Consider the following 26,683-nt stretch of genomic DNA (forward strand, 5'->3'; position numbering starts at 1 on the left):
TTGCCGAAACGTGACACAATAACAAATTTATTGTTGTTGTGATGCAGTTTATATTTACTGACTTCGTTTGGTACGCAAGCACAGCAACACAACATTTTGCAAAGCGGAGTAGTAATAATTACAGTAGATATGTAATAAAAGCAACGCAAATTAAAGAAGTAAATATAGACACCTTATATGTATTATATAAGTAGTAGCGGAAAAACTATGTGGTTTACTTTTTGTTTTCAAGTACCAGCCATGTGTACAAATCTATTGTCTTTATCTCAAATTATTCTTCAGGTTTTGTGAAATTCATTTGTGCTTTTGTGATTGGGGAATTCTTTTTTCTTTTCATAGTTTGTCGGTATCGTCGTCTATGGTTATATGGCTATATATTCATATTGTACGTTTAATGTGAGCAATTCTGTATTTTGTATAGTATCACGTCTGTTTGCATGGGTGTGTTTTCCACTGCAAGCATACAGTCAGCATTTAGGCCGTTCAGCTATCGGTAAAATTGCATCCGCTCAGGATTGCCGGTTTGCACCTGCTGCTGCTGGTTATTGATTGAATCCCAGTTCTCCACTCTCGCTTCACGAGGTCGCTGGCAAGTCTGTACAGAGTTAACTAACCACACTCAGCTGTAGAGCAAGGATTAGACTCTGCGTAAATCGGATCCGTAAGGCCGCATTCCTGGCCAAGGATAACGCAGGAGAAGATGCCGGGACCGACACTCGCCATCAGCATAAACGTATAACTGCGTAATATATAAACACAGCTTTGTTGTACTTCTATGCCTACGGTTTCCAGCACCGTGATGTGCGCAACCTTTAAGTAAGTAGCTGCCAGTTTGCACTGCTTTGTGGCTGAACTGGAGCTGCAGGATGCTCTGTATAAAGCTAGAAGGCTTGAGGGAACGGCGCGCACAAGCTGTAGATCTCTTCCAGAGCACTAATGCTTTAGAAAACACCATCAGAACCTAGTTATCGCATTATATTGATGAATGCCGTATGTGTCTCATCAGTTCATCCACGACAGCATACAGTATATGCATGTGCAGCGCCGGATGACACAGTTCCCTACAATTTCCGAGTTTGGTCAATACTATCTGGTCTGATTGCGAAGACTTATAATCGCGAGATCCAAGGAACTTGTCAAAATGAGTTTTTAGAATACAAGCACTGTATACTGGCAATTTCTACGGTACATTTCTAACGGAAATTCGCCAGACAGACTATTTATTACGCGCACTGCGCTGAAGGTGGCGCAGATATCCATTTTTTGTGTTCCCGAGTTGACACTTCAAGAAAACGGTAATAAGCTCTATGCCTTCGTTCGTCATCGGTTAAAATGATTCGTAACAACGTTAATGCAGCATATGAAGTAAGCACAGGAACAATAGGATGTAAGAACATAGGAGGATAACACTTGCTAGTATAATCCATTAGAGAGGCTAACTACTGATATTGTTTTCGGTGTGTGCTTACGTATATCAAAATGTTTTTATTATAATTACAGACATTTCAGCCGCAGCCCAGTATTTATTAGCTTCGAAGATTGTTTCTCGGCGCTGCCGGGAACTGAAATTTCCGTATCCTTCAAGAACCGGTTTAAATAGTAAGTATGCGGTAATTATCACATTAATTTTAGTTTAATTTCCAAAGTACTGAACATGCGTTTCACTAAAGTTAAAGTAAGTAATTCCACAATTTTTTCTCGTTACGCAGCTTATTGTAAGTAATAAATAACGGGACATTAATTAGAAAACGCGATATTATTGGCTGCTATAGCAAATTTATTGCGCACATATCCAGCTATTAATCTTTGAACATAATTTTCCTTTCGACTCCAAAATCAGCTCCGTTCAGGTGCCAGTAAAGTAAAAGCAAATTGTTATTTTCAATACCACTATTTCCATTCTTAACTTTCTTCATGAAAGTGTCGTTATTTCTTCATGCTCGAACAAATAAAGCGAACACACGAGCTGAAACTCAGTAAAATTTTTGAATACTGTTTATCGGAAGTGACTAAACAACAAACGTTCCACCGTTCTCTAATCATATTATGCTATTAGTCGCAAAGAATTTTATCTTTGAAGTTTCCGTTACAATAATTATTTTAATTACTCACATTATTATTGCGAATGAAATGGTCAATCAAACTCAGTTGCGGGTTTGGCTATAGGTAGAATCTGTCTATTTGCTTATGAGTTGTGATAGTTAACACTTGACAAACCGGCTGCTCCAAAAACGTAGGATCTATGGTTTCAATACAACTTGAGAACGTGAGTACAAAGTATATTACGAGTACTAACCATAAGTGAAAATTAAATTAAGAGTTTCACCTTATCATTTGTTACCACTTAAAACCCGATACCCGAGAATTTCACACTAAGTATATTTTCGGTGAAATAAAACGGATGGTAGTTGAGGATGGATCTGTAAAGCAAGAACAAGTAGACTCGTATATTGAATTGACGACGTGAATTACTGAATACTTCTCTTATGCCCTCAAGTTTAACATTATGCCGACAGAAGTTATAGTTGAGCTTCGATATTATTATTTGCAATGCTCGATCGTAAGAGAATTAATACTGTACTATAATTTTTATTTGCTTTTAGCAGATACTTGAATAATAATACTCTTTAGCGGAAGAACCGGTGTTCTCAAATTGCGACGACTTCTTAGAAAATTTGCTTCTTCGAAATGATAATTCTTAATAAACAAGCTGCCGACACATCCGCTCCGCAGGATGAGCAGCTCATATAATAAGCGCGAACCGCCTGGAAATTGTACCATATAATTAAAGCGCCTAAACTGCTATTCTATCCCAAAGAGACTGCAGGTTGGTTGTGAGAATTCATCAATTCCAGTTAGCGCGGAGCCCACCGGCGGCTCTGTGCTTACGGATGTGCTTTTTTGGTTGATGGTTTGTGTACGCTGTACGTAGGAACATCGATCGGGTAGATCCTGGGATTACTTAACAGATATGATGCAGATCTATGCACGGCTCGACTTTCAGTATCTCGAGTGCTACTGTAACACATTGTGCATGTTTACGTTACCGCTAGTGCTAATTCCAAACCCAAATAAGTACTTCAGTACGTATACCATACATGTGGAAGGAACACTTCATGGTCTACCGTAACCGTATTACATAGCCTACAGTACATCGCAGTTGTTACACGTGAACTGCGTTGTGCTGTGGGATCGATGCTATACGCTCCATGGAGGAACCTTTAATTTATTCCTATTCCTACTTCAAGTGCAGACAGTAGACAACCTGGTTAACGAGACCTCCATGTCTGGTCGGTCCGTTGCATGCGATCGTCCTGGACGAACATGGTTGCATAAACCTTTCCGCGCCAGTAATACTTGTACAAATCCACATATATCGTATAGCATCGCGTGCAAACAAAGCTGGAAAACCTTTGAAATTTTTTTACGTAAATGCATGATGAATGCATCCATAATGGTCCCATGCTAGAACAGCAGGAAATGCACATGATCATACCATACTGGTATATTTTGCATTTCATAAAATATGAGCCGAGCATATTGTTTTTTGACTTTGCAGATTTACAGAAAATAGAAGCCAGCAAGAGCGGTACAACACAGGGTTAAATTTAAAGGTCAGTTCAGAGTTATTTCAGAATCGCTTTGAACGAACCAAATATGTATGCAAACAGAAGCTTACCCTGATTTTAGTGCAAATGAAATAAATAAATACTCAAATAAAACAGCTTGTGAAAAAACATAAGCTACTCTAGACGTTAGTTAAAGGCCAGAATTCGGACACATCCGTTCTCCTATAGCGGTACTTACATGTTCAACTAATTAAAGTTTTTGTGTTTTCCTCGGGATATGCTATTGGCACACTTTTTAATAACGCACTACTCCACGCGGTCAAAGCATCTGCCAAGCAATTTGTATAAATATAACTATTTGGAAGTGTTGGTCTCCTGCAGGGCGACCCTTTTTGTTGTTCTCCTGCGGTACCACGCTACCTGTCGCTCCACTGTGTGATTTTGATAGTAACAACTGTTGATAAAGTATGGTACAAATTACTGTTGGTTGTATTATTTTTATAATGATTTCTTTATCTTGGCTCTTTAACTTTGTGCTAATATTTTGTGCATTTTAGTAATTAGTAACCTTTGGTAATACAAAGTAATTGTATCTGTATGTGTACGTACTGCAAACAAAACGCGCTGGGTGCACGCAAAACAATGGGTCAGGGTCTCGATCAGGGCTGTATATTACGGGAAATGCAATACAAACTGATATATCAATGTAAAAATGACAAAGTAATTATGTTGTTTTTAGAAGCAAAATATGATAATTATGTGAAAAAAGAAGCGCCTTACTATCATGCAAAGGTGAGATTACCAGATCCCGAGGAAAACAACAGCACGCAAAAACATACATGCGTTAAACCTAAAACCATTGGAAGTTGCATCGAAAATTTTACGTTTAAAATGGATGTACAGAGTGTACTCTGTATTTTTTCCATTCTGTTTTACTCAAGCATTCAATATGGCACAAAGTGACGAAGTGTGCACTCTGTATTGTACATATACAAGTGGTACAGAGTAATTATTCATAGTTCTACACTTTTATTGAGTATACTGCATAATTACACTTTTTTGGACATAATGTGAGTAAGCCAACAAGTAATTATAACAGAAAAATCGCATTTAATTTATCCGATTCGCCCACTGTTCCGAGTACAGATGCCGCGTTCCAGCGATAGTCGTTGCTGCAGAAATTTATGGGAGCGGGATTCTGCAGTATGCTGCTGAAGCCTTTTGCCTAGCTCCTCAACAATCGCGACAGCAGACGGTCCCCATGGTCATATTCTCTGTAGTTATTCATATAAAATAGCGCTCTTGATAGTTCAACGGGTGACCTTGGTTTCTGTCGCCCCTTTTGCATTATAGGTCACGTGCAGCAAATTTACAGTAATGCAAAAATCTAGTGTCAAAATATCGTTAATGCAATTCTTACCAACTGCTGAAACTGAAACAAACTCTACACCAACTGGAGGTACTGCATTTGCAGATCGTGCATTACGCGCACTCAAAATCGTTTAAATAAACCAGAATCGTTAAACTACCCGTTTTACGTTTGCTGGCTGGTCAAATTCTACGCAGTATACTAGAGTCTGTGCATGCAGTAGAGCTTCCCAGTTCCATTGAAGTACAATACTGTACTAGTACATGTAGTGATGCGCGCCAGCTAACCATAAGTGCATCATTAATAAAACAATAATATTATGGCAGATTATGGGCAGTATTAGGTATGTATTTGTGATCGTTAGGGTAGTACTAGCATTTCGGCGTGAGAAACTGCGTAATGCATATCCGGCAAAAGACACAAAAGGGCCAGCCGTTGAATATTTCTTTGCAGTATAAATTCGTAGCTTGAAAACGAGGGGAATTTGTCTATCTACCAACCTATTCATAGCAATTAGTTTCCTTATTTTTGGGGATGGCGGATGTTTCCTAGAGACCATAGATAATTGATTATGAACTTTCGCTGAAGTTGGAAAATTGAGATGAATATCCCTATCGTTTTTACAGTCGGTATTTGTTTGCAAAGTACTGGCCATTGTTACCATAATAAATCATTGTTACGATTTTACTAATTGTTGTTGCGAAAGAAACTGCCTTCGACTTGGCATCGTCCATGTACTTTCCATTGCACAGTGCATGAGTTTTAAATTAACTCTTAGCTGTACAAAATTGAAAAATATGCTTCTGACTTTTATCAAAATTAATACTGCCTTTGAACTGCGGTAGCAGCGACACTGGATTACATTATGGAACAAACCGTTTTCAGCTGATTATTTATTTTTGCGTTCATGTTTTGCTTTATGTGCGCACAGTAGTTCAAATTCAGGACGTCCATACTGTTGTTTTGTTTATGGTTTACCATGAGTGTTAGTGCGGATATTCCTCATCAGCATGCTACGCAAACGATTAGCGGTATCGCAGACGTAAGCGCTATAAATACACTAGTCTAGCTGTGTAGGTTTAGAATGAAAACCAATGGATGAATGGCGAAGTATAAGCATGTTAAGCATACTGCATACCAGTTTAAATACTGACAATAATATAAAAACATATTTTTGTAATTAAAATTTTAAATTGAAATTTGTAAAAGCTTGAATTACATATTGCAATGCGAGAAACGTTTACATGTGTTATTTTTAGGAAGACGACCGAATCCATCATTTACTGGGAGAGTGGCCGGAAATGGATGCTGAGGGATTCGTAAGACAAGATCGTCTAGATTTTCAGGTTGGTTCTTTAAGTTGCAATTGTCTTCTGGTGTTCGTTCGCGATTTAAAGCAATCGTATGCCAACGAGGAAACATTTGTTACCGCAGCGCTTAAACATCTTATATTGCTTTCAACAACAATTGCAAGCTCACAATATAGATTTAAAATTTCTTATTTTACATAGCCTTGAGGGTATATACGGCTTCGTTAAATACGTCGTAACAAAGCTGTTGCCCACAACTTGAACAATACGCAACATTATTGGAATTTTTTATATTTACCGTAACGCATATGTGATCGTTAATTATGGCTTGCAAAGCGTCACTCGTGATTGTGATCATACAGTCGTGATCACAAAACCGTTCTGAAGACTTCCACGAGCATTTGGGGCTCGTATCATCAAGATGCAACAAGATTGTCGATTAATAAACATTCTTCCAAAAAACCGTGCCCATTATGTTAGAATAAACTGAATGATTATAAGCAAATAGGGGCATACATTGTACGCGTACGTAATACAACCTAAGAAACCCCCCTATACTCAAGCTTAATAAATCTTTCTCTCAGTATTAAACAACTCTTCAGCTGTATTATTAATAATACTATATTACTAACACTATATTATTACACTCTATTATTGGTCATCAAACTAGAACTTCTATGTGGCTTACTCGTACTCGTAGCCTCGTAGTTACTTACTATAGTTACTACATTTTGCAACTGCACAAACGTTTACTTTTGTGCCGGCTCCAGGATCATGATCATGCATACAAGTAGTCTACAGATATACAGAGTAGATGCGCCGCTGCCATGATCATGAAGCGGATACGTGTGCCTGTAGCCGTAGACTGGATCGATTCGCGCAATTTGAAATTTACCATTCGCATTATTTTACGATCGGATGGCGATTACGAATATGGTGGCATGAAGAGCTACCCTCACAACGGTCGTAATTTTGAGGAACAAGAGCAAATTGATTTTTGCGGAGTGGAGTTATCCCTATCGATTGCTGTGGTAGCCATATAATACGCATGTCGCGATACTCATGTCACGGTTGCTTTATGGGCTGCTTGAGTCCCATAACCGAAACCGTTTATGAAATCAGTGCTACTGCGTGGTGCTGGTAGGAGACACATGCGATACTGTACTGTACTTGCGTGCGTGTAATATCGAGATTTAGCTGCAAGTTCTTCTCGATAAACGATTCTGCAAGGTGGTTTTAATTTTTAACCTAATATCTTGCTGCGTTAATCTTTGTAGATCGCATATCTTGCATCGCATAGGATGCGCCCGAGCTTACGGTTAGAATTCCGTTAATGTGCTCGCTGTTTACCTGGAAGCGAACGACGTTTTTTTAATTAGCCTACCGGTAAATAGTTAATTCGGCGGGATTCAGGAACGTTATACAGTATCGGTCGCTGATGATGACGTAAGGTGACAGTACGCGGCGGAACGATAGTCATTATTATTAGTAACTCTGCGCATTGGCCTGGGCACGGATAATTTGTCGTCGTAGCACTCGTTAACTTTTGCTGATCCGTTGACGAATGGTGGCTGTCGTAATTGGACAGACCAGGCTGCAGTCATTCAAATCCCTTGATTATCATTTGTTACCAATTTGATTGCACCAAGAACACGGTGTCTGCCCACTGCAGCCGTCCGATTGCAAGTGTAGTGTATAGTACGCTTTACTTGAAAGTGTCCTGTTTTGGTTCACGAAGACACATATACACATTCGCAGCAGTAATAGCAACTCGCCATGTATCCCATTATGTCATGGCGAGTGCGTACTAGTTACAATGAACGATCTTCTTGGCCTGCTGTGACGTCCCATTTCGCGGTGAGCAACCTTATAACGTCTACCGAATTCCCACTAAACTCATCCACGATAAATTGCTGCCTGCCATCGTCAAGTATCAGCGAAAGGGGATAATTTGATGGTTATGCTTCATTGAATTTCACTTGCCTTTTCCGCTATATATTCTCTCTTATCCCTCCTATATACCGTATCTGTACGCGTTTCATCATTGGAAGAGGAAGTAGTACAGCAGCCGGAGATACAAGACATAAGATTGATTGTTGTGGAAAGTTTTCTTGCCGAAATTTTGTTTGACTTGGTCTCATCCGAGTCAAGTAATGTCTTTAAATGGGCGCTGACAACTGTCATTTACGCTTAAAAATGACACATGCGACGATTGAAACGCTGTTTTGAACGTTTTTTGTTAATCCTGGATCACATCTCCAAGTCATTGTCAGCGATACATCGTTGCGCCGGATTACTTGACCTTACTATACTTCGCAGTGCGTGTCGTTTCGGGCCATGATGCTGTGCTAAACTACAGCATACGGACTATTTTACCTGAATTTAGCGCGAGATTTGTTTCGTACCCATGATACCGTTAACTTGGGAAGAATACGATTTATTGTGTGAGCGATCGCTTTGTCAGGCCGTGCAACCGACCAGAGTTGCGCCCTGGACCGGAACGTGCATGCTGCTGTGCAGCATTGCCTATCTGGACTTTCCTTGCCATCCGTACAAATCTGCAGGATGCCGCTCTTCTTTCTGCTTTTGTTCCGAGTAAGAATGTGGCCCAGTTTCAGGAAAACGTTGCGATATCTGAAATCTGCCGGAACGCACACTTTCGCGCAGATGCCGCCACTTCAGAATAGTGGACGCAACGAAAATTTCTGAATGAGAAAATGCGAAAGCTGTATGATTCATATTAGCGACCATGTTTATATAAATATGTGGCCAATATGTGCGATATGTTTGTATTTTATATTACATTTCACCCTCTCGGGAGCTCAACAGGGTTCCCAAGGGATTGCGAGTTGCGAAATATAGCCATGACTATTCAGAAGCTACTCAACTGCAGGATTTTGTTTTGCACCGCTGATGCTGCAGATTGAAAATTAAGTTGATCGGATACGAGTACGTATTAAGTCATATCACGTACCGAACGTAAGAAAAATTTGCATTTCGAAGGTAAATGCACCAAAATGGCGCATCTAACTACCGAAGCTCACTGCAGCAAGTTCTCTAATCTCTGCGTTTCACAAAAACATTTTACGAGTTCAATGAGTGCAAGCTAACGCAAACTTTCTTTCTCATGTATGATCATGATCCAGATTTGCTTATCTTGGACGGTGGACCCTTGCAATATTAATACTGTAGAAGTTGAAGACGTGCAATATAAGCTAACTACATAGTTAGATACTGTACATAATAATATTATTCATCAAAACTATCACAAAAGTCGAGGCGTGGCAGTTTTATGTCAAATATGGTATTTGAATCGCTAATCAGATTCAAGGGAACCAGTTAATCAAATTTTTCGCATTGCGAAGCAATGCCATCGTGCCTATATTTTTGTTAGCTATTGATAATAGCTTATCAGTAAGATTTTGACGGATGAAATCCCGTTAAATACATAGTACGAATGATTCTGAGTTTTAAAATTACGTGCCACTAAATTCTGAATAACAAATTTATTTGTTTTAGCGGCAACTGGCGGAACAAAAACAAAAGCAGAAGAGACAAGCGCGGGCTGGCGGCCTTCGTCAAAATACCGAACCTGCTACAAATCAGTACGTTTACAGCCGACCACAGACGGCAAAAACAAAAAATCGAGAAGAATCCAAACCGCTGATGGACGTGTCGTCTGCCAGTAGCTCGGTCGTAACACCGCTTCACGGTAAGGCCTGCGAACTTATGTTACTTTTTGGTTTTACTATACTGTAGTATCCGTACGTCAATTGACATTTCTACCAAAATACTAGCGCACAAAGGTAACTGAAAAGAGGGTGCAATTAAAAATTCTGGAAAACTTTTGTTTCAAACCGATATCAAAGAGTTTACGTAACCGCACTTTTCCAGGCTGGTTACCGTCACAAAAATTACACGTTTAAGCTTTAATTCTGAAATAAATAAACATAATTAGTTTTGCTACCGCCGGCTCATTGTCATGTGAACGGGCTATTACACAAAAAGTTTAACAAACAAAACAAGATGTTGAGCAAAACTTACAATATAGCACTACAAATTCTATACGTATGGCAAGTGCCAAGTACAATAGGTGTACACTTTACAGTAAGTATGTACAATACAATACAATAATAAGTGCAGTTTCGGCATGGTCTGGTATCGGAGGTCTGTAACAAAGTTCGAGCAACTGTTAAGTACTCGTCGAAGCCCAGTGCAGTTGAAAGCTGACAGTTCCCTGGATAATTATTATATATGGCAATTAGGAAAATTAGAACAGTCGAAAAATAATATAGCTCGAAAAACAGAATAAAAAGCGGCATGTTTTTTGAATGCCTTCATTTTTTCTCTGTATAGTTCTGGACATCACTGCACACTGTACAGGTTGCAGCATATGCAGTATTGCACCATACATTATCATCAGAATGTGCATTTCCAGAGGCCCGGCTAATAATAAATTGATAATAACCTGATAATAATAATGTTTGTAGTAAACGTATTTACATCGAAGCAGTACTTCTACGGCTCCACCAATCCAGTTGCGCAGCATTTCTAACTTGCGGTAAATTATGATTTGTTTATAACGGTAATAAAGAAGCGTTTTATCGATCAAAGTTTTTAGCTTTTTGCCCATCTTTGTTGTAAAATCAAATCGATTTTTTCACTTTCTCTTAAATGAAAGGCTACGGTCTAACAAAATTAGATTTGGTCGACCGTTAATGCGTACATGTATATCCACAGCGCATGCGTAATCGAATTTATCCAGTGAAACGAGAGAAAGAAGTGGCTCAAATATTTTTTAACCGCAATTTGATCCCCGGCTTTTAGTTGGTTGTATGCTCCAAACTTCTTTTCTACTTCAACCTATCGTTCTTCCATCTGGGGAGAATTCAGAGCTGTTGCAATATCGATCGTAATTGTGGTTTTTTTGCACTCGCTTTGCCGATATACGCAGGGCGCCGAAGTACTCTGTATCATTATCCTAGTGGAAACATTTACAATTGGGTGCCACAGCTGCACACGCCATCCCGCTTGCTCTGCACCGAGCCGTGCCATTCGCGTCTTAGTATTTATGCAAATTGCGTAACCCGCGCAGTCAACTCCAGGCGCAGAAGCAGTTCATCTTGTAAATGTGAAGGATTAGGCCAGGAAGCACAATTTGTTTTTACAACAAGAGTGAAAGCAAAGAAACGATTGCAGGCTATGATGGCCCGCTGCAGTTTGCTGTGAATGGTCCGGATGGTTTCTCCATCAGCCCGGCAACGGTGGAGGTTACTCCTAGCGCCACTACACACCAGATCACTTCAAGTGTTTCCCACAATTTTCTCTCAGAACGAGGTTAGTGGTATTCATGATACTGTCTATTCCAGTATGGTAGCCAATAGCGTATGATTGTAATATTCTAGCTTTCTCTTTGCGGTTTGCACCACGTCGGCATACCTCTTTGAGATCAGTTATCCAACAGTTACCAATTTACCGCTATTAGAGAATTATTACCTTATTTGAGTAATTGTTACTTTTCATGATTTGAAACACTGGAAGTGTACAGAATGCAATAGAATTCAGCATTAATACAATTTGCCTGAATTAAATGGAATTCTTAATGTGCAATAAATCATCAGAGGAGGTCAGTCGAACCGATACGGAGATGACCTTTGCCCCACTGATGGATTTCGAGGCAGCTGGAACCGAGACGACTCCCATTATTCCCATGGAAAGAATTCCCCCTAATAGTCTTGGCCGCCCAATAAACGGCAATACTTCTAGCACTCCAAATGTGGTAAGTAATTTAGCAAGGTCAAGATTGATTTTTTCCTTTGTCGAAGCAGTAACAGTGCTAACTGACTGCAATGGCAATGCAGTGCAACGTATACGTAACCATCTGGTTTAATGGGGCGGAAGTCGTAAACTGCCTACTTAAGTTCGAATAAAATACGTGTGTACAGGATTATTTATTGGCATTGGGCTGTAGGATTTGTTATCTGGCCACAATAATCCAGCGCTACAAGATCTGGATTCCGCAAGTGATCCAAACTTTCCCTTTGATGCGGCTGATGTGGCGGAACATCCGGAAGCATTTTCGGTTAAACCTGCTCCACAGGGAATAACCGTGCGATGCCGCATCACGCGAGACAGGAAAGGCATGGATCGGGGTTTGTTCCCCACTTACTATCTTCATCTTGAACGTGACGAAACGAAAAAGGTGTGAATTTGCATTCTTTCCTCGTTTTTAAAAATGTAGTTTTAATATTATTAGGGCATGACATGTTTTCATTTGTAGTTTATACGAGGACGATTAAATGTTTGTAGAACACAATGTAGATGTAAATAAGTAGAGTAAGTAAGATAAATACTCTAAATGAAATAGAGTACGTGCCTATGCTAGATACGTGCGTATGAAATACAGTATGCTACATACGTATTTATTTGCCTAATATAATATTTATCTCTCCTCGGAAAAGAATCGTTTCTGTTTTTTTTCATAAATATGTATAGGGTTAGATGCTCCTCTCGTAGGTACAAAGTGTGCAGCTTTCTAGCACAAGAGGCTATGTAAATTATGTATGTACAAGACGTTCCATTCCTTATCGTTAAATGTGAAAATACATGCGTTCTTTGAAGGGCGAGCCGCTAATGCTATGCAAATTTGAGTACTCGCTCACAGACATCTGGCACAGTAAACTGAATTTCCTTATTCCAGCCAATCTTTTTGCTGGCCGGGAGAAAGAGGAAAAAGAGCGCAACCTCTAATTATCTTATCTCAACGGACCCAACCAATCTCACTCGAGGCGGAGAATCTTTCGTCGGCAAGCTTCGGTACGGAAGCGAGCGCTATATTAAACACCACCCGCGCAGTGCATTATGTATATTTAGTACTTACATCAATGTTGCTGATTCCTCAGGGATAAGAAAGTGTTTGTGTTGTTGTAGATCGAATTTGCTTGGAACCCATTTCACTGTGTTTGACAGTGGAGATAATCCTAAAAAAGGCGGTGTCCTGGGAAGTTTCGAGGGGGCACAGAGAAAGGAACTGGCGGGCATCATTTATGTAAATTATCAAAGCTGGCTCTGTCTCTTTCTCGTGAAACTATATTAATGCATCTGTATACTCTCTCTGTTTAACAGGAAACAAATGTTCTTGGTTTCAAAGGCCCCAGAAAGATGACGGTGCTGTTGCCGGGGCTTAATTATGAAAATGAATACGTTGATTTTCGTAGCACTAGCGTAAGTATTCTTGTTAAAGGTAGAAAATCGAAATAATACCAACCGATTAACAAACTACGTTTTGTCTCTAGGAAGAAGACGGTATTGTGGAGCGCTGGAGAAATCACAAAGTTGAAAACATAATTTGCCTGCATAATAAAACTCCTGTGTGGAACGAAGGTATAGTCTGAACTACAGTACAATGAACAACGATAAGTTTTTATTGAAAAGTGTTAATGCACATTGAAAAATGCACATGAAAAGACTGCTGTGAATCAAATTTCATCTTCGTGAAACTGCTGTAACCATTTTCACTGCAGAAACCCAATCATACGTTTTGAATTTCCATGGAAGAGTCACTCAAGCATCCGTAAAGAATTTTCAGATTGTGCCTGATAATGACGGTAAGAGTTCTGCATATGTACTGGCGTCCTACATCATTTTAATTTCTGTCGGATATTATGCAGTCGAATACATTGTCATGCAATTTGGGCGTGTCGCGGAGGATGTGTTTACGATGGATTACTGCTATCCCATGTGTGCCCTTCAAGCCTTTGCCATTGCGCTTAGCAGTTTCGATGGGAAATTGGCCTGCGAATGAGTGCCCTTTAATTCACGGAAGATTTTATACTTTGCATTCCCTTATTTTTTAACATCTGCTTTACCTGAATACTTTTACCCAAAGGATCTCGCTATGGATTTCTTTCATGAAATCTCGTGATTAACTCGCCAAAGCGGAAAAACGGCAGTTTGCCTGAAAATATCATCTGCATCAATTCCCCCTCTTTATATGGATCCCTGATCCATACGCGAACCACGGTGAAAGTTCAGCGGTTATGATTTGAATTTGTTATCTGTATTAGCAGCAGTTTTCTCGGACGTTCTCTTTTACATCTTGATCTCAATGATAATTTTTGGTCAAAACCGGTGCTTTTTTATTAGTATTTGCTATGCTTACTCTGTACAACCGTGTTTTGATTTTTCTTAAAACACTAAACCCGTCCAGTGAGATTATTCTGGTTTACTAGTTCTGCGAATGAAAAACTACGCAAACACCATTTCGCGAATGCTTACAAACACTGTCGAAAACGAAAATATAATCACAATCAAACGCCTCACAATAAATCAGTAAATAACATGCAAAACTAAAATCTCTAGGTAGAACGCGAAGTGCTTTAGGGTTTAGACGCCCATACAGGAAGTCATAGCACCTTTCACAGCATTCCTGGCATACGGAATGTAAGAAATGGAGTACCACGTCATAGCCAAGAATTGGCAAGCGCAGAAAATCAGTGCTGCCAGAGCCGCTTTCCACCACAGTGCGGCCATTAGGGTCAAAACAAAAAACAAAATCATAACACATGCCGCCAACCAGCGCGTTTCCGCAAACATGCTTTTCAGCTGTTTCACTGGACCCATCAGAAAAAATGTGCTCCCGATGCTGAGCAGATTGCCCAGGGTATAGAATATAGCAAATAATGCGAGTCCTTTACCAGGTATCCATAAGAAGGCCGATCCCAAGATGGACAGGACAACTCCAAGCACAAAACAAGCAATAAACCCCTTGATGCGTGTGCCCCATGATAACGAAGTAGATTCCCAGAGTTCATCGACGATCCCTTGCTGATCATCGGAATTCCCCCCACCGAGATGTCGTCGTAATTTGTCCATGTTTATGGGCATTTATATATATGACACAGTATTTGGTGCAAACTTCGCTAACAGGAAACTGAGGAAAGTTACAGTACAAGTTGACTGTATAATAAGTACAAAATATACAACATCACTCACGTCGGTGTCGGAAAAGATAGTTTTTTTTTACTCCAAAGTGTGGCATAATACGAGTATCAAGCATGCAAAGAAGAATCATTCGAAAGCTTCAAGTTTAGCGAGCTCGCAAACGAATTTGTGTAATTTAAAAACCAAGGATACCAATTCCTGAATTTTTAAGTAGATTTTCAGTTTTATTTAATGTACTATGGGCACCTAGCTAATACTAGCTTTGCTTATCTCACTTGCCAGAGCATCCTATCATAAGACTATCAATATATTGTATCCAATTACTCATTTCCAGAAACAAATAAAAAAGAAACAAATAAACATTTACAAATAAAAAGAACTCAAAATTCTATTTTCCACTGAGGCATAACTTGTGCGTCGGAAAACAACAGCAGCACCAACGATACACATCGCGCCGAACTATGCCCAATAGATTCCGCTTTCCGTTTGAAGGCAAATCACAATAAGCAATATACTACGTGGTTACACATGTTTAAGTTAGTCTGGAAAACCAGTCTTGCGAACAGTAAAGGTAATTCCATACCATGTGCTACATCGTTATACCGTTCGTTAAAATACGATACAATCACGCGTCAAATATTGGTTCCATCAAGCCTAAGGGTACAGCCAAAAAAAAGTTCTGCAGCAATAAAAGGCCATCTAATGATTTTGTATTTAGGCATGCACTGAAGCCCTTTTAGGTATGTCCATTCAACAAAAGAAGTGCGTTTATTTTTAATCAACGTGTTTCATTACTGCTGTTAAAGTCGTTCGCCCATTCTGATTACTCGATTCCAAAACATCTGACTGTAAGTAATCATTAAGCTCAACTTCTGCAATCAGCAATTCACTACGAGAATAACGTTATTATTGATCATAAAATACTGCAATGCACTCAAAAAGAAGTTATGCTTTTGCAAGCCAAGATCAGCTTTATAAGGGCATTTTTCAATCTTTGACATGAGTTTTTATACTGACACATTAACATCTGTGTTCTATTTTAACTTAAGTAATCTACAGAAGCTGCCTTCAAAACGCAGTCGTGATTTAACACTGAGTCGCATTAAAACAACCACAAAGCGTTGACACTGATTAACCAAAATTCCATCAAAAACATGCAAAACGGAGCTGAAGAGGTGAGCTTTTGGATATAAAAGACAGAAGTTAATTAATAATTAAATACAGAAAAAATCGACAGCATCTACTTATCAACTAACCGTTAATTTTAGTTGATGCAGGCAGATAGGCATCCTTTGACGGCGTTTCGTGCGTAGGGAATATAGGAAATGGAATACCAAGTCATGGCCAGGAACTGGAGAACACAGAAGATGAGCGCCAAGGCAGCATTATGCCACCAGAGTGCCGCCATCAGCGTGAGCGCAAAGCATACAATCATAACCAGTGTGGCAATCCACCGGGTTTCGTTGAACATCTTTTTGATCTGATTAATAGGGCCCATCAGAAAGCACGTACTCCCCAGGCTCAGGAGATTTCCGAAGGTGTAAAACACAGCGAACAGGGTGAGACCACCACCAGGAATCCATAGGAAACACGAACCGAGAATGGACAAGACCACGCCGAGCACGAAACAGCCAATAAAGCCTTTGATGCGTGTTTCCCACGATAAACTCGTGGCATCCCACAGCTCATCCACGATGCCACGGTTCTCTTCCACATCTCCACTCAAGTGACGACGCAGTTTATCCATGTTTACCATCTGCTTCGGAGGGAACCTAAGCGACGGCAACAGGTGACTGTCAGTGTATGAAGAAAATCGATGAAACCACTTCAAATGTTAACAGAATATGGTGTGAATTTAAAATTTAGGGACAGCCCTCACTCGAAATATGTCTGCAGTAACAGTGAGTAACTCTAAGCATGTGATTTAGCGAAAACGTTGTAATCATGAAGTCATGAACTGGTTAACCTAATATGTGTCATTTATTAATCGTAATAGTAGATAGCACACTACCTCTGAAACTCTTGCCAATCCTTCGAATTTGAATGTGGGGTCCAAATAGCTAACGAATGTTCACGTTGCTAGAAGGAAGAGATGGCACAACTGCAACACTCAACAGCCTTGTCAAGACTGGAGAAGGATGCAACACAGTCTGTGTGCCTGCGCCTGGGAAAAGAAAACAAGGATGACTGATGAACTTGTGAAATTTGTGGGAAAATATGACCAGAGAGTAACTGAGAGTTAGACCCACTACGGGTAGACCGATTAGATTGTCTAGAGCAAGTTTCTGTTTAGGTATGTGGCAAGACTGGCACTGACATTAACCAAAGACTGGAAAAACAGATGATTAGTTCCAATTATGCCGTCACGTTTTAACCAAGTTCGCGCTGCATACGCATAATATTTTGGAGTTTATAGAAACGCTCGCGGGTCGCGATATAAATGAGAATAAACTCACAAAATGTTTGTCTTCCTGACTGAGGCTGCCTCTTCCAGATTCACGTATCACAACGTCACAAAAGTTAAAAGCATCTGCATCACCAGATGATCACCTGTCCATCTTTACATCTTCACAAATTTAACAACAATACTTCGCCGTGCAAACAGTAAAATTTCATACAATATTATTAAGCAACAATCGTATAATGTAAATCTGTACAATTCTACGACTTCGAAATTCTGCAGTTGAATTAAAGTTTTAAATTGTTAGAACTTGAGCAGTTACTACTAATTTTGCGACCAAATTCCAAAAATCCTGCAAATCAGTGAAATGAGTAATCAGACGGTCGGCTCTCACGTCAAAGGCATCAAGGTGAGTCCAGGTAACAGGTCGCGGATGTTCTCCACACTGTTCTCGTAGAAGGAATCCGACGTACGCTACTACTAGCCTACTAGTACATCCGACATCCGACCGGACATCTTACTTATTAATTCCGTTTTAAGCAAAACATGAATACGACGCCATATGTTGCAATTAATAGATTCTGCCATGAAACATATTCATAGGATGACCGATGACGACTTCCGAGCAGGGTACTCTTTGTTCGCTAACCGGAAACGGTTACAGCTGAGAAAATGAGTTCCCTGTTTTGACTACGAAAACTCCAACGCGGCAATCGTCCACAAATCGTCACCGCAGACTGTTGTAAAACACCGACAACACGCGCGTGCTGCTTACTGCTCAGTGCTTAGTGCTTACACAGTGTTAAAGTAGTTGTTAAAAATATTTTGGAATTAATTTGTTTTACAGTTTTACCGCTTGAAAAAGTTAAACTAACCGTTAACCGAAGAGTTTTTTAACTCTCGAATACGTTATACGCACATTCTTTCTGAAGGTGTTCGAGCACTTGGGAACTGTCCAAATTTTATCATCGAGGGTAAGTTATAGTGCAAGAATGGTAGCCGTATCCTAGTTGAATAGGTTGATAGTTGAAACGCTTCCCGTTTTACAAGGCCTAAATAGCGGAAATGAAATCTGAAAAAATATACTTACCGCATGTACGAATTTGATTGCAGCTCGAACGTTTGGTCGCATTACAAGGTTTGACGCTATTACAAAAATTGCAGAACACAATGTTCGGGAACCTCCCTACCGTCCTTTTTCTCGGAGTCGTGTTGTCTGCGGCATCCGTTCGGGCAACTTGCAGTGGCGCCGAAGTGAAAGGCAAAGTGCAGTCCGTGGCGGACTCTACCGTCAGCCAGCACACCACTGTAGTTGCGGATCTTGAGCTCACCTGCAAAGGCGGAGTGCCCTCGTCGTTTCCTCTGTACGCCGAATACAACGGAAAACTCTATGCTGCAGCCCGTAATGAGGAGAATCCAAAGAAATATATATATCAAATCAGTATCAGCGACGAAACCAAGAACTTTGCTTCTTCCGGCATTGCTATTAAAGTTTATGATGAAGACGGCTATCAGCTGGTTCGCAAAGGAAATACCGGTGCTAAAGCCTTGGCCACTTTAGATCACTCCATTCGATATCCTTACTCGGGCCCTTCCATTAACAGCGAGTTGTTCGTAGTTCTCACCGGAGCTGCTGCGGTTTATATTGCACATGGAACGCTGTCAAAAATGTGATCTTCTCGTTGGGTTTGGTTTTATTTCCTGTACGACTACTCCCGATTCAATTAAATTCTGTGCATGTTATCGCGGAGTTTAGAAGACCTTAAGAGAGTTATTGAACAGAAGTTATTCGTTCGCAATCGCTGCTGAAGAGTAGACCGAATTTTAAGAGTACGTCGTACAAAAGTGTGATGTTAATTTAAATTATACACTTGAGTCTTAAGTAATTTACATTACAAATTTGCAACGCAATGCGTGCAATATCCGACAAAAAGAATTATTACTAATTTATTACAGTATATTATGTACAGTGCAGTATGTTCAATTGTGCATAGTATTACGTATCTTAGATACGGTATCTATATTTCTTTTATTTCAAGCCCGGCAAAGAATAAACATTATTCTAACAAAGTAACAAACTATCGCACAAACTGAAAATAATAGTACTACAATGTCCATAGCACATAAAATAATAGCACATTTATTTAAATTTTTAATCGAGTATTTATGCAACAATCCGTACTCGGCTGTGGATTTAGTGCAAATCTTTCACTTTTATAAGAAACTTGTTGAGGGTGTTGTATCGCAATCTGAATAACACCCCTTTAATACCGCGAAAAAAATTATCCTTTATTACAGTACTATACAATGCGCATTACTCGCACCGTGCTTTTAGAGTCTACGCCTCTACGGTAAGAATTTAAGACGGAATAAATACTTTTGATTAAAATATTGTTATCCATCATAGTCCATATTCCGTAAAAAATAAAGTACCACTCTAGTACTTAGTAGTACTACTTACTGTTTCTGCAAGCTAGATTTGACCTTTTCCGGCTAGTTTTCAGAGAAAACCGAACTATACGAGTGAGAGTTCAGTTATATTACTTAGTACTTACTGTTGTACATAATATATAAGATCTTCAAGGATTCAGGAAATAATTTCGTATTATTTAATGGCAACGGTTGACTTTTGTGAATCTTTTCTCAGCATTCCATTCGAGGCAACACAGCTGCAGTAACTCACATTTTTTGTGCAATAAATTAAACGTTCAACCAAAAACTCCATACAAGTTCAACCAAGAATACCACAGCGCGGGTTTAAAACGAAAATACAAAAAGAAAACAAAATTGCTGTATTTGGATCGCAAAGCAGCAGAATGTTCGGAGATACAACTGATTCTTCGGTACGGCCGAAAAACCGGCCAAACAACCATTTTCCCGAGAAAACTTCAGTAAGTACACATACACCAATTTTACTTGTCCGTTTGTCTGAATACACACCGCTAAAAATTACTCATGAGAAATAAACGAAATCGCCGCCAACTGTTCACAACCAAAAAGAGAAACAGGTGGAGCACAGTGTTAAAATTCTTGTTAAACAGAGAACTGTCTTGCTTCGGTTTGGAAATGGGCTTGTTTCTATATCATGTAAAACAGCTGGATGGAACAAGAACACGGATATGGAGAGGACTGGAGAATTGCACGATAGAAGCTTTTTGGTGAATTCCCAATTATTCCTCATCTTCCTCTTCATCGTCGTCTTCAGGAACGTCATTTGTATCACTAGAAAACGACAATTTTTAAGATGACAAACAGGGCACTGATCTGGTACTGCAACATAATGAACATTAAAAAAACATAACATAATAAAAAATTCCAACTGAAATGTACAAACTGCAAAATTGCACCGTACTCTTCTTCATCGTCATCTTCTCCTTCAGGTTCCTCCTCTTCCGGTTCGTCTTCATCATCCTCTTCGTCCTCGTTTACATCCTCGTCCTCCTCTTCTTCATAATCATCTCCGTTTTCTGTGCCTTTTTGAAGTTTTTTATTTTGCTCTTCTTTGCCGTTTGTCTAACAATGATAACCAAAATGCCATTTACTGAGAGTGTACTCACTTTTCAAAATCAATTCAGTGCGCCTGCAGCCGGCATGACAAAGGCCTATGTTAATAATTTTGCGCTTTTGGTGATTTTTCGAAATTTTTACATGGTAAAGCGTACGTGTCAAACTCACAAAGTTTGTCCTCTCCAGTTTGCCATCTGGAGCAGTCAACAATCGATAGACGCCTTACACTGCACCGCCGGCAGTAAGTACATGTGACATTCTGAGACTACCACATCGAAATTTAACAGTAAAATCCACTACGCTTGTTGTTCTGATTTAAACAGTAATTTTTTTAACGATAAAAATAATTTCAACAGTATGAATTTCGAAAGTTTCTAGATTAATATTATAGATCACAAAACGTCATCCGCGAGCCGTGTGCAAACGGCATGTTATAACCTAAGGAGGCGGAGCCGTGGAATAAACCCGAACTGGCTCAGCTCTATTCGCTTAAACACTATCCAATGCGCGGTATAATATGAGAAGAAGTCCCACCCTTCACGCTTTTCCTACCCAATCCCAGAGCGCACAAATAATACGGTGTTCCGTGTTCAGTTCACACCGCCCAGACTGATGTCTCATTCATGGCCGCTCAAAAACACCGTCAATGACAATTCGTTTTCCATGTTTCATTGGGTGAAAGCCGAGCGCAAATTTTAGGTTATTGGAAAATAGTTCAGTACTGATTATGAAGTTCTTTTTTAAAAAGGTAAACATATAATTATATCAAAATTTCCGTGAACGTTCAGGCTTGTGCAAATCCCACTGACATATGCAGTACAATAGGCGCACGTAAATGAATTACGGCGCCCATTCAGAAGAGATCTTATCGTATGCGTGCGGCTTCGGGACACGGCCGCAAAAGCCGGTCGTGGAACGTGGAAGCTGAAGTTGCCAAAACTTTTCATCTTCAAATTTAACGGTAAAAGCTAAAAAAAACATAAAACTAATGGTACAAAACGATATTCATAATATTATTATATATAAAAATTATTATAAGAGGACCAGAGGTTTACAGTTATATTACACATTTACAGCAATATCATAATATGTCACGATATGTGCAAGGCTACACTGTACAGAGCACACTACAGTAACAATTTTTTCCGCACTCTATCTCAATCGCGTCTAACAAAACAGCGCACTGGCATCGTATCCCAGTAAAGCGGCAGTGTTAGGGCTCCACCCCCCATCCAATCAGCACTCTTCGAGTCTACATGACTACAATGGCAATTTACCGATATATCAACTTAGAAAGCCGCTAGCTTTTACCAACATCGAAGCCGCTCGCAGCCTCGTAATTCCTCTGACACGCGGAAATTTCACAATTCCCGAAATTCCTTCTTTTCTTATACGAAGCATCTTATCTTACGACTGATCCATAGAAACAAGTAAAAAGAAACCGAAGTATGTTTTTCCGGTCGTTCTTATTAGCGCAGCTCGCGGTGGAAAGTAAGGACTTACGGCACTTACCTCGGTGTCTGCTGACCGCTTCTCACCACGCTTTTCTTTTGTCTCTTTAACATCTTTGGAGTCCACATCGGGGGTAGGTACAGCATCCGCGGTACTCATTTTGGGAAAAGGAATAAAAATCAACCGTTAAGGTCTGAAACGGCGTAAGTCGTCGGGCTTTGCTTGCAAGTAGTGTTGCAAGGTTTCAACTGCACAAGCAAGCAGAACACGAGTATGGTATGCGTTCGAAAGCCACTATACAGTCTGCAAGAGTAAAGCAGCGTTATGCGGCGTGCACTTACCGTACTCAACGTAGTGTTCTATGAAGGGTATATGCGTAGTAAACCGTTGGTACTACGAGCAATGTTCCACACAAATTCACTATAACCAGCTTTTCTTGCTTGAAATGTTCGATAGCCAAGCGGTGTTATTACGTGCTGCACTATATGGACCCGCTCAGTTGTTCGATAGTAGTCATATACTGGCGTTGTCAATCAATAATTATTTCTCTGGTTATTTATTTCATTCCTCATACAGCCAATCATGGTGCACAGTATCAAACACAGACGGCCCACCACCGGCTAGTTGCGGCGAGAGAAATTGCAAATTTTTACCGATGAATAATCGTACAACATTACAGGGAAATATAGTATGTACCATTGTTCACATCGTAAAAAGTACGGCTATGAGAAATAACAAAGCGTAACTTAAGAGTTGCTGTTTGTCCGTGCGTACAATAAAGAGAGCATTTTGCGATATTTGCTGTTAAATGATTGGTTAATGCTTTCGATGTAAGGCGTATTCGTCCTCGTACGAATACCTTGCTGTATACGGAGCATTCCCTGTAAGCTGCTGCTACAGCAAATAATATCCATAACGTTTACAAGGACACTGCAAAATACGGTGCATTTAATTTTTACTCAACGCGTGCTGGTCTCCTGATAGTCCGGACGGCTGCACATTTGCACAAACAAGTTTTTTGCCTTTTGCGCTATCTCCGAAGTGATATCTGGAATTTTAGAGAACCCCCGCGCCGCTTTGGGAGCAATTGGGATAGTTTATTTCTGAAGTCTTTTTTCGGTGGATGCTGTTTGGTAATTGATCCACTATAAAAATGGTAAGTATCGTACATTCGTGATTGATAACTTCAGTTTGCATTGAAACGACTTGTATTCTCAGGTGAATATCCCAAAGACCCGCAGAACATTCTGCAAGGGGAAGAAATGCAAGAAGCACACTTTACACAAAGTGACGCAGTATAAGAGAGGCAAGGAATCCGAGTACTCTCAAGGTAAGATTGAAGCGCACCATGTTATGTTTCTGAATGTTCGGGCGTTTACTTCTGTGAAACATTTCCTCTACGGTCGTAGACCTCTGAAGTTCCATGCAGTTGACTGCAATTATATGATGCTACGTCAAAATTCTTTTTTATTCAGATTCATTGTTTCTGGTCGTACTTGATTTCTCTGTGGCCTTATGGGTAGTGGCTACTAAAGTTTCAAATAACTTTTTCACGTTTTCCAATCATAATTCGTACATTATTAATGATTGTTTTAATCAAATTTGTCGTAGTCGGTGTGACGGTGTCAATTTGCAATTTTCATTTGACGTCGGCAGTAGGATTTTCTTTATTAGTCCGTTCATGTATTTAGTTCTGTTTGTACATAGATTGTGATTGCAGGCCGTCGCCGGTATAACCGCAAGCAGAGAGGTTATGGTGGTCAGACAAAACCCATTTTAAGGAAAAAGGTGCGTAGTTCTTGCGAAATTCCTGGCTTCGTCCGTTTTTTTTTGTGTAGCTGATTGGTGATTTTAACCGCAGTTAGTTCTAACTTCTAAGGCAAGTTCGGGTATCTTTAGCACGAAAAATGTATGGAATTGTTTGTTGAGCGGTTATTGTTATCAGATTTTTAATTCCATTAATCATGATTAGTTGTTAGTCAGTGTTAGAGAAAAGTTGCTGCCTTGTTGGTAGCACTTTTTATGTGAAGGTTTGTTATTAATTATGTGGTATGAAACTGAATATATCTATCACCACAGGCAAAAACAACGAAGAAAATTGTCCTTAAAATGGAATGCAGCGAATGTAAAATGAGGAAGCAGTTGGCCATTAAACGTTGTAAGCATTTCGAATTGGGTGGCGACAAGAAAAGAAAGGTAAGCGTGACTACTTGGTTCATTGTATTTTTTTAATAGTACATTTTATGGATGGCACTCATGGCAGCAACTGCCTGGTATTAATTATAAGTAATTCGGTTTATTATAACGGAACTCTTTGCTGTTCTGTAAATTTTGTACATGCTTACTTTCCTAACTGTTATGCTGGTTCTGGCTTAAGTATTGCTACTTATCGTTAATTCTGAAACGAGGTTTATTTTGCAGGGACAAGTCATCCAGTTTTAATTTGTTGCCTCTCATTTGCGGATATTTTTTTGGTTGTCCTGGGTACCTGTTGTAGACAAATGAATTAATAAAACTGCGCACGCCGGCTGTCTTGCATTTCATGTTTTGGTGGTTGTCCGGTTTGAAATAGCATCCAGATTTCGCCTAAGCGCAGTTCGAAGCTCGTTCCAAACATTACTCACATCCTACGTAGTTCAAACGATGCTTTTGTTGAGGTTTGCGACAATGCCCGAAAGAGTTTGGATTTTAGGTAGTAAAAGACCCTCCTTGATCATATGTGTCAGAACGAGTTGAATGAAACTACAGTGCATCTCACATAAATCATAATTTGATTGATCTGATTTGTTTCGTGCAGCCGAGCCCGTAAGAGGGCACTCTCACATAACATTAAAAAAGAAAATAATTTCGAATGAGGCTTGTGTGTTTGGGATGAAAAGAATTAGTCATTTTTAACAATTAAAATTTTATTTCAATTTATCTGCAGGCGAGAGGCAGTGAGTCAAGGGACAATTCGAAGTGGTCAAATGAAAGAAGTTAGCAAAATTTGAACATTTGTGTTAATTTCCTTACTAAAAAACAAAAAAAATACTAAAAACAAAAAACACGAGAAATATTATTAAAAGTAATTATTTTCAAGTTTTCATTTCAAATTCTCCCCAAAAGTGTTTGAATTTCAATCCTAATTCAAACACAGGGAACAGCCGACAGGATACTAAGGCCTCGTCCCGAATTCAAAGCGAATCTCGTTGCGATACAGCAACTCCACCTCGCGAGGTGGCTTCGTGGCCACTGCATACAGCCACCTCGTGCGGTTGAGCAGCCGTACCATAGCGAGATTCGCTTTGAATTCGGGACAAGGCCTAATTGTAAATGTGCTTCAGCGAATACGAGCCGCTTCTATGTGACGGATATGTTATTTCCAAACATGAGACTACGTTTTGATTTTTACTGTTTATGAAAGATTTTGTACGTGTCACAGTTAGCAGTTTCGTACTAAAGTGAAACTAACAAAAAATAAGTTCACAACAATGCACGGAGAGTGCTGATGGTTAAGTGCATTCTAAAAGAACCCGGGAAATACAGTACCAAAAAACCAAGTTTTACCGCATCTGAAACGGAGACAAACGTGTAAAAGCGAAACAAGAACAGCGACTAATCGGACAACAGGCTCCCATTAATTCCGGAATGCCGCGAAGACGCATTCACAGACCCTGTTGATAGTACTAGTACTGTTCCATAGGAGATCCAATCCTGTACAGTTCGTTCACACCATGGCTTAATCTTCCATTTTCTCAGACCGCTCGCTTTTCTGTATTCCATGAATTAACGTGATGTTATCGCCTTTCAGAAGGATTCTTCCAATAGGTCTCTTTGTTTTTGATTTCAAATAGTATTCTTCGGCTTGATCCAGTACGAGGTTCATATACTCGTCGAACCCGATGATAACTCCTTCGATGCGCATCTTAGTGTTATCATACAGCCAAATCTGCACGCGCTCTTTCTGCTGAAGATATCTGAAGATGAGGTTGATGGGCTGCACCATCACCTTTTGCACTTTCATTGGTTTCGACATTGTGAACCTACAGAAGCACAGTCTTCGTTTGGTATAATTCTACAATATTTCGAATAATATGCAGCTCAAAATAAGTCCATATTAATAACTACGAACCCGAGGACTCAGATCAGTCAT

The 26,683-nt window shown here is 39.8% G+C and overlaps 6 protein-coding genes across 11 annotated transcripts; 3 read left to right on the forward strand and 3 right to left on the reverse strand.

Moving 5' to 3' along the window:
* Positions 1-739: 739 nt before the first annotated feature.
* On the forward strand, positions 740-14,498 carry LOC129586393 (protein king tubby 1-like). Of its 5 annotated transcripts, none has more exons than XM_055479614.1 (13): positions 740-1,365; positions 1,501-1,599; positions 6,198-6,284; positions 9,768-9,960; positions 11,448-11,585; positions 11,870-12,027; positions 12,220-12,450; positions 12,949-13,064; positions 13,179-13,296; positions 13,374-13,472; positions 13,544-13,631; positions 13,772-13,855; positions 13,919-14,498. In XM_055479614.1, exons 3-13 carry the CDS (start codon positions 6,240-6,242, stop codon positions 14,050-14,052), a joined length of 1,404 nt encoding a protein of 467 aa, XP_055335589.1. In that variant the 5' UTR covers positions 740-1,365; positions 1,501-1,599; positions 6,198-6,239; the 3' UTR covers positions 14,053-14,498. The 5 variants fall into 5 exon arrangements, with proteins under 5 accessions (XP_055335589.1, XP_055335588.1, XP_055335590.1 ...); XM_055479613.1 differs by having other exon boundaries at positions 740-1,295; XM_055479615.1 differs by having other exon boundaries at positions 740-1,295; positions 6,202-6,284.
* LOC129586395 (vesicle transport protein SFT2B-like) lies at positions 14,376-16,006 on the reverse strand. The gene has a single exon (XM_055479620.1). It carries the CDS (start codon positions 15,132-15,134, stop codon positions 14,634-14,636), a length of 501 nt encoding a protein of 166 aa, XP_055335595.1. The 5' UTR covers positions 15,135-16,006; the 3' UTR covers positions 14,376-14,633.
* A 145-nt stretch (positions 16,007-16,151) lies between these two features.
* Positions 16,152-17,964, reverse strand: LOC129586396 (vesicle transport protein SFT2B-like). The gene is made up of 3 exons (XM_055479621.1): positions 17,648-17,964; positions 17,203-17,355; positions 16,152-16,963 (listed from the first exon to the last, which is right to left on the reverse strand). The coding sequence occupies exon 3, from the start codon at positions 16,945-16,947 to the stop codon at positions 16,456-16,458; it is 492 nt and encodes a 163-aa protein (XP_055335596.1). The 5' UTR covers positions 16,948-16,963; positions 17,203-17,355; positions 17,648-17,964; the 3' UTR covers positions 16,152-16,455.
* Positions 17,965-18,324: 360 nt separating this feature from the next.
* LOC129586394 (uncharacterized) lies at positions 18,325-19,335 on the forward strand. Of its 2 annotated transcripts, none has more exons than XM_055479619.1 (2): positions 18,325-18,566; positions 18,706-19,335. In XM_055479619.1, the coding sequence occupies exon 2, from the start codon at positions 18,763-18,765 to the stop codon at positions 19,264-19,266; it is 504 nt and encodes a 167-aa protein (XP_055335594.1). In that variant the 5' UTR covers positions 18,325-18,566; positions 18,706-18,762; the 3' UTR covers positions 19,267-19,335. The 2 variants fall into 2 exon arrangements, with proteins under 2 accessions (XP_055335594.1, XP_055335593.1); XM_055479618.1 differs by having other exon boundaries at positions 18,327-18,566; positions 18,757-19,335.
* Positions 19,336-20,262: 927 nt separating this feature from the next.
* Positions 20,263-23,053, reverse strand: LOC129586208 (glutamic acid-rich protein-like). Its single transcript, XM_055479278.1, has 4 exons — positions 22,893-23,053; positions 22,612-22,799; positions 20,945-21,105; positions 20,263-20,814 (listed from the first exon to the last, which is right to left on the reverse strand). The coding sequence occupies exons 2-4, from the start codon at positions 22,708-22,710 to the stop codon at positions 20,763-20,765; spliced, it is 312 nt and encodes a 103-aa protein (XP_055335253.1). The 5' UTR covers positions 22,711-22,799; positions 22,893-23,053; the 3' UTR covers positions 20,263-20,762.
* A 496-nt stretch (positions 23,054-23,549) lies between these two features.
* On the forward strand, positions 23,550-25,079 carry LOC129586281 (60S ribosomal protein L44-like). Its single transcript, XM_055479406.1, has 5 exons — positions 23,550-23,707; positions 23,770-23,881; positions 24,272-24,339; positions 24,631-24,747; positions 24,973-25,079. Exons 1-5 carry the CDS (start codon positions 23,705-23,707, stop codon positions 24,991-24,993), a joined length of 321 nt encoding a protein of 106 aa, XP_055335381.1. The 5' UTR covers positions 23,550-23,704; the 3' UTR covers positions 24,994-25,079.
* Positions 25,080-26,683: the final 1,604 nt, after the last annotated feature.

Source organism: Paramacrobiotus metropolitanus, unplaced genomic scaffold, assembly GCF_019649055.1.
Source record: "Paramacrobiotus metropolitanus isolate TYO unplaced genomic scaffold, Prichtersi_v1.0 Parri_scaffold0000020, whole genome shotgun sequence".
NCBI lineage: Eukaryota > Metazoa > Tardigrada > Eutardigrada > Parachela > Macrobiotidae > Paramacrobiotus > Paramacrobiotus metropolitanus.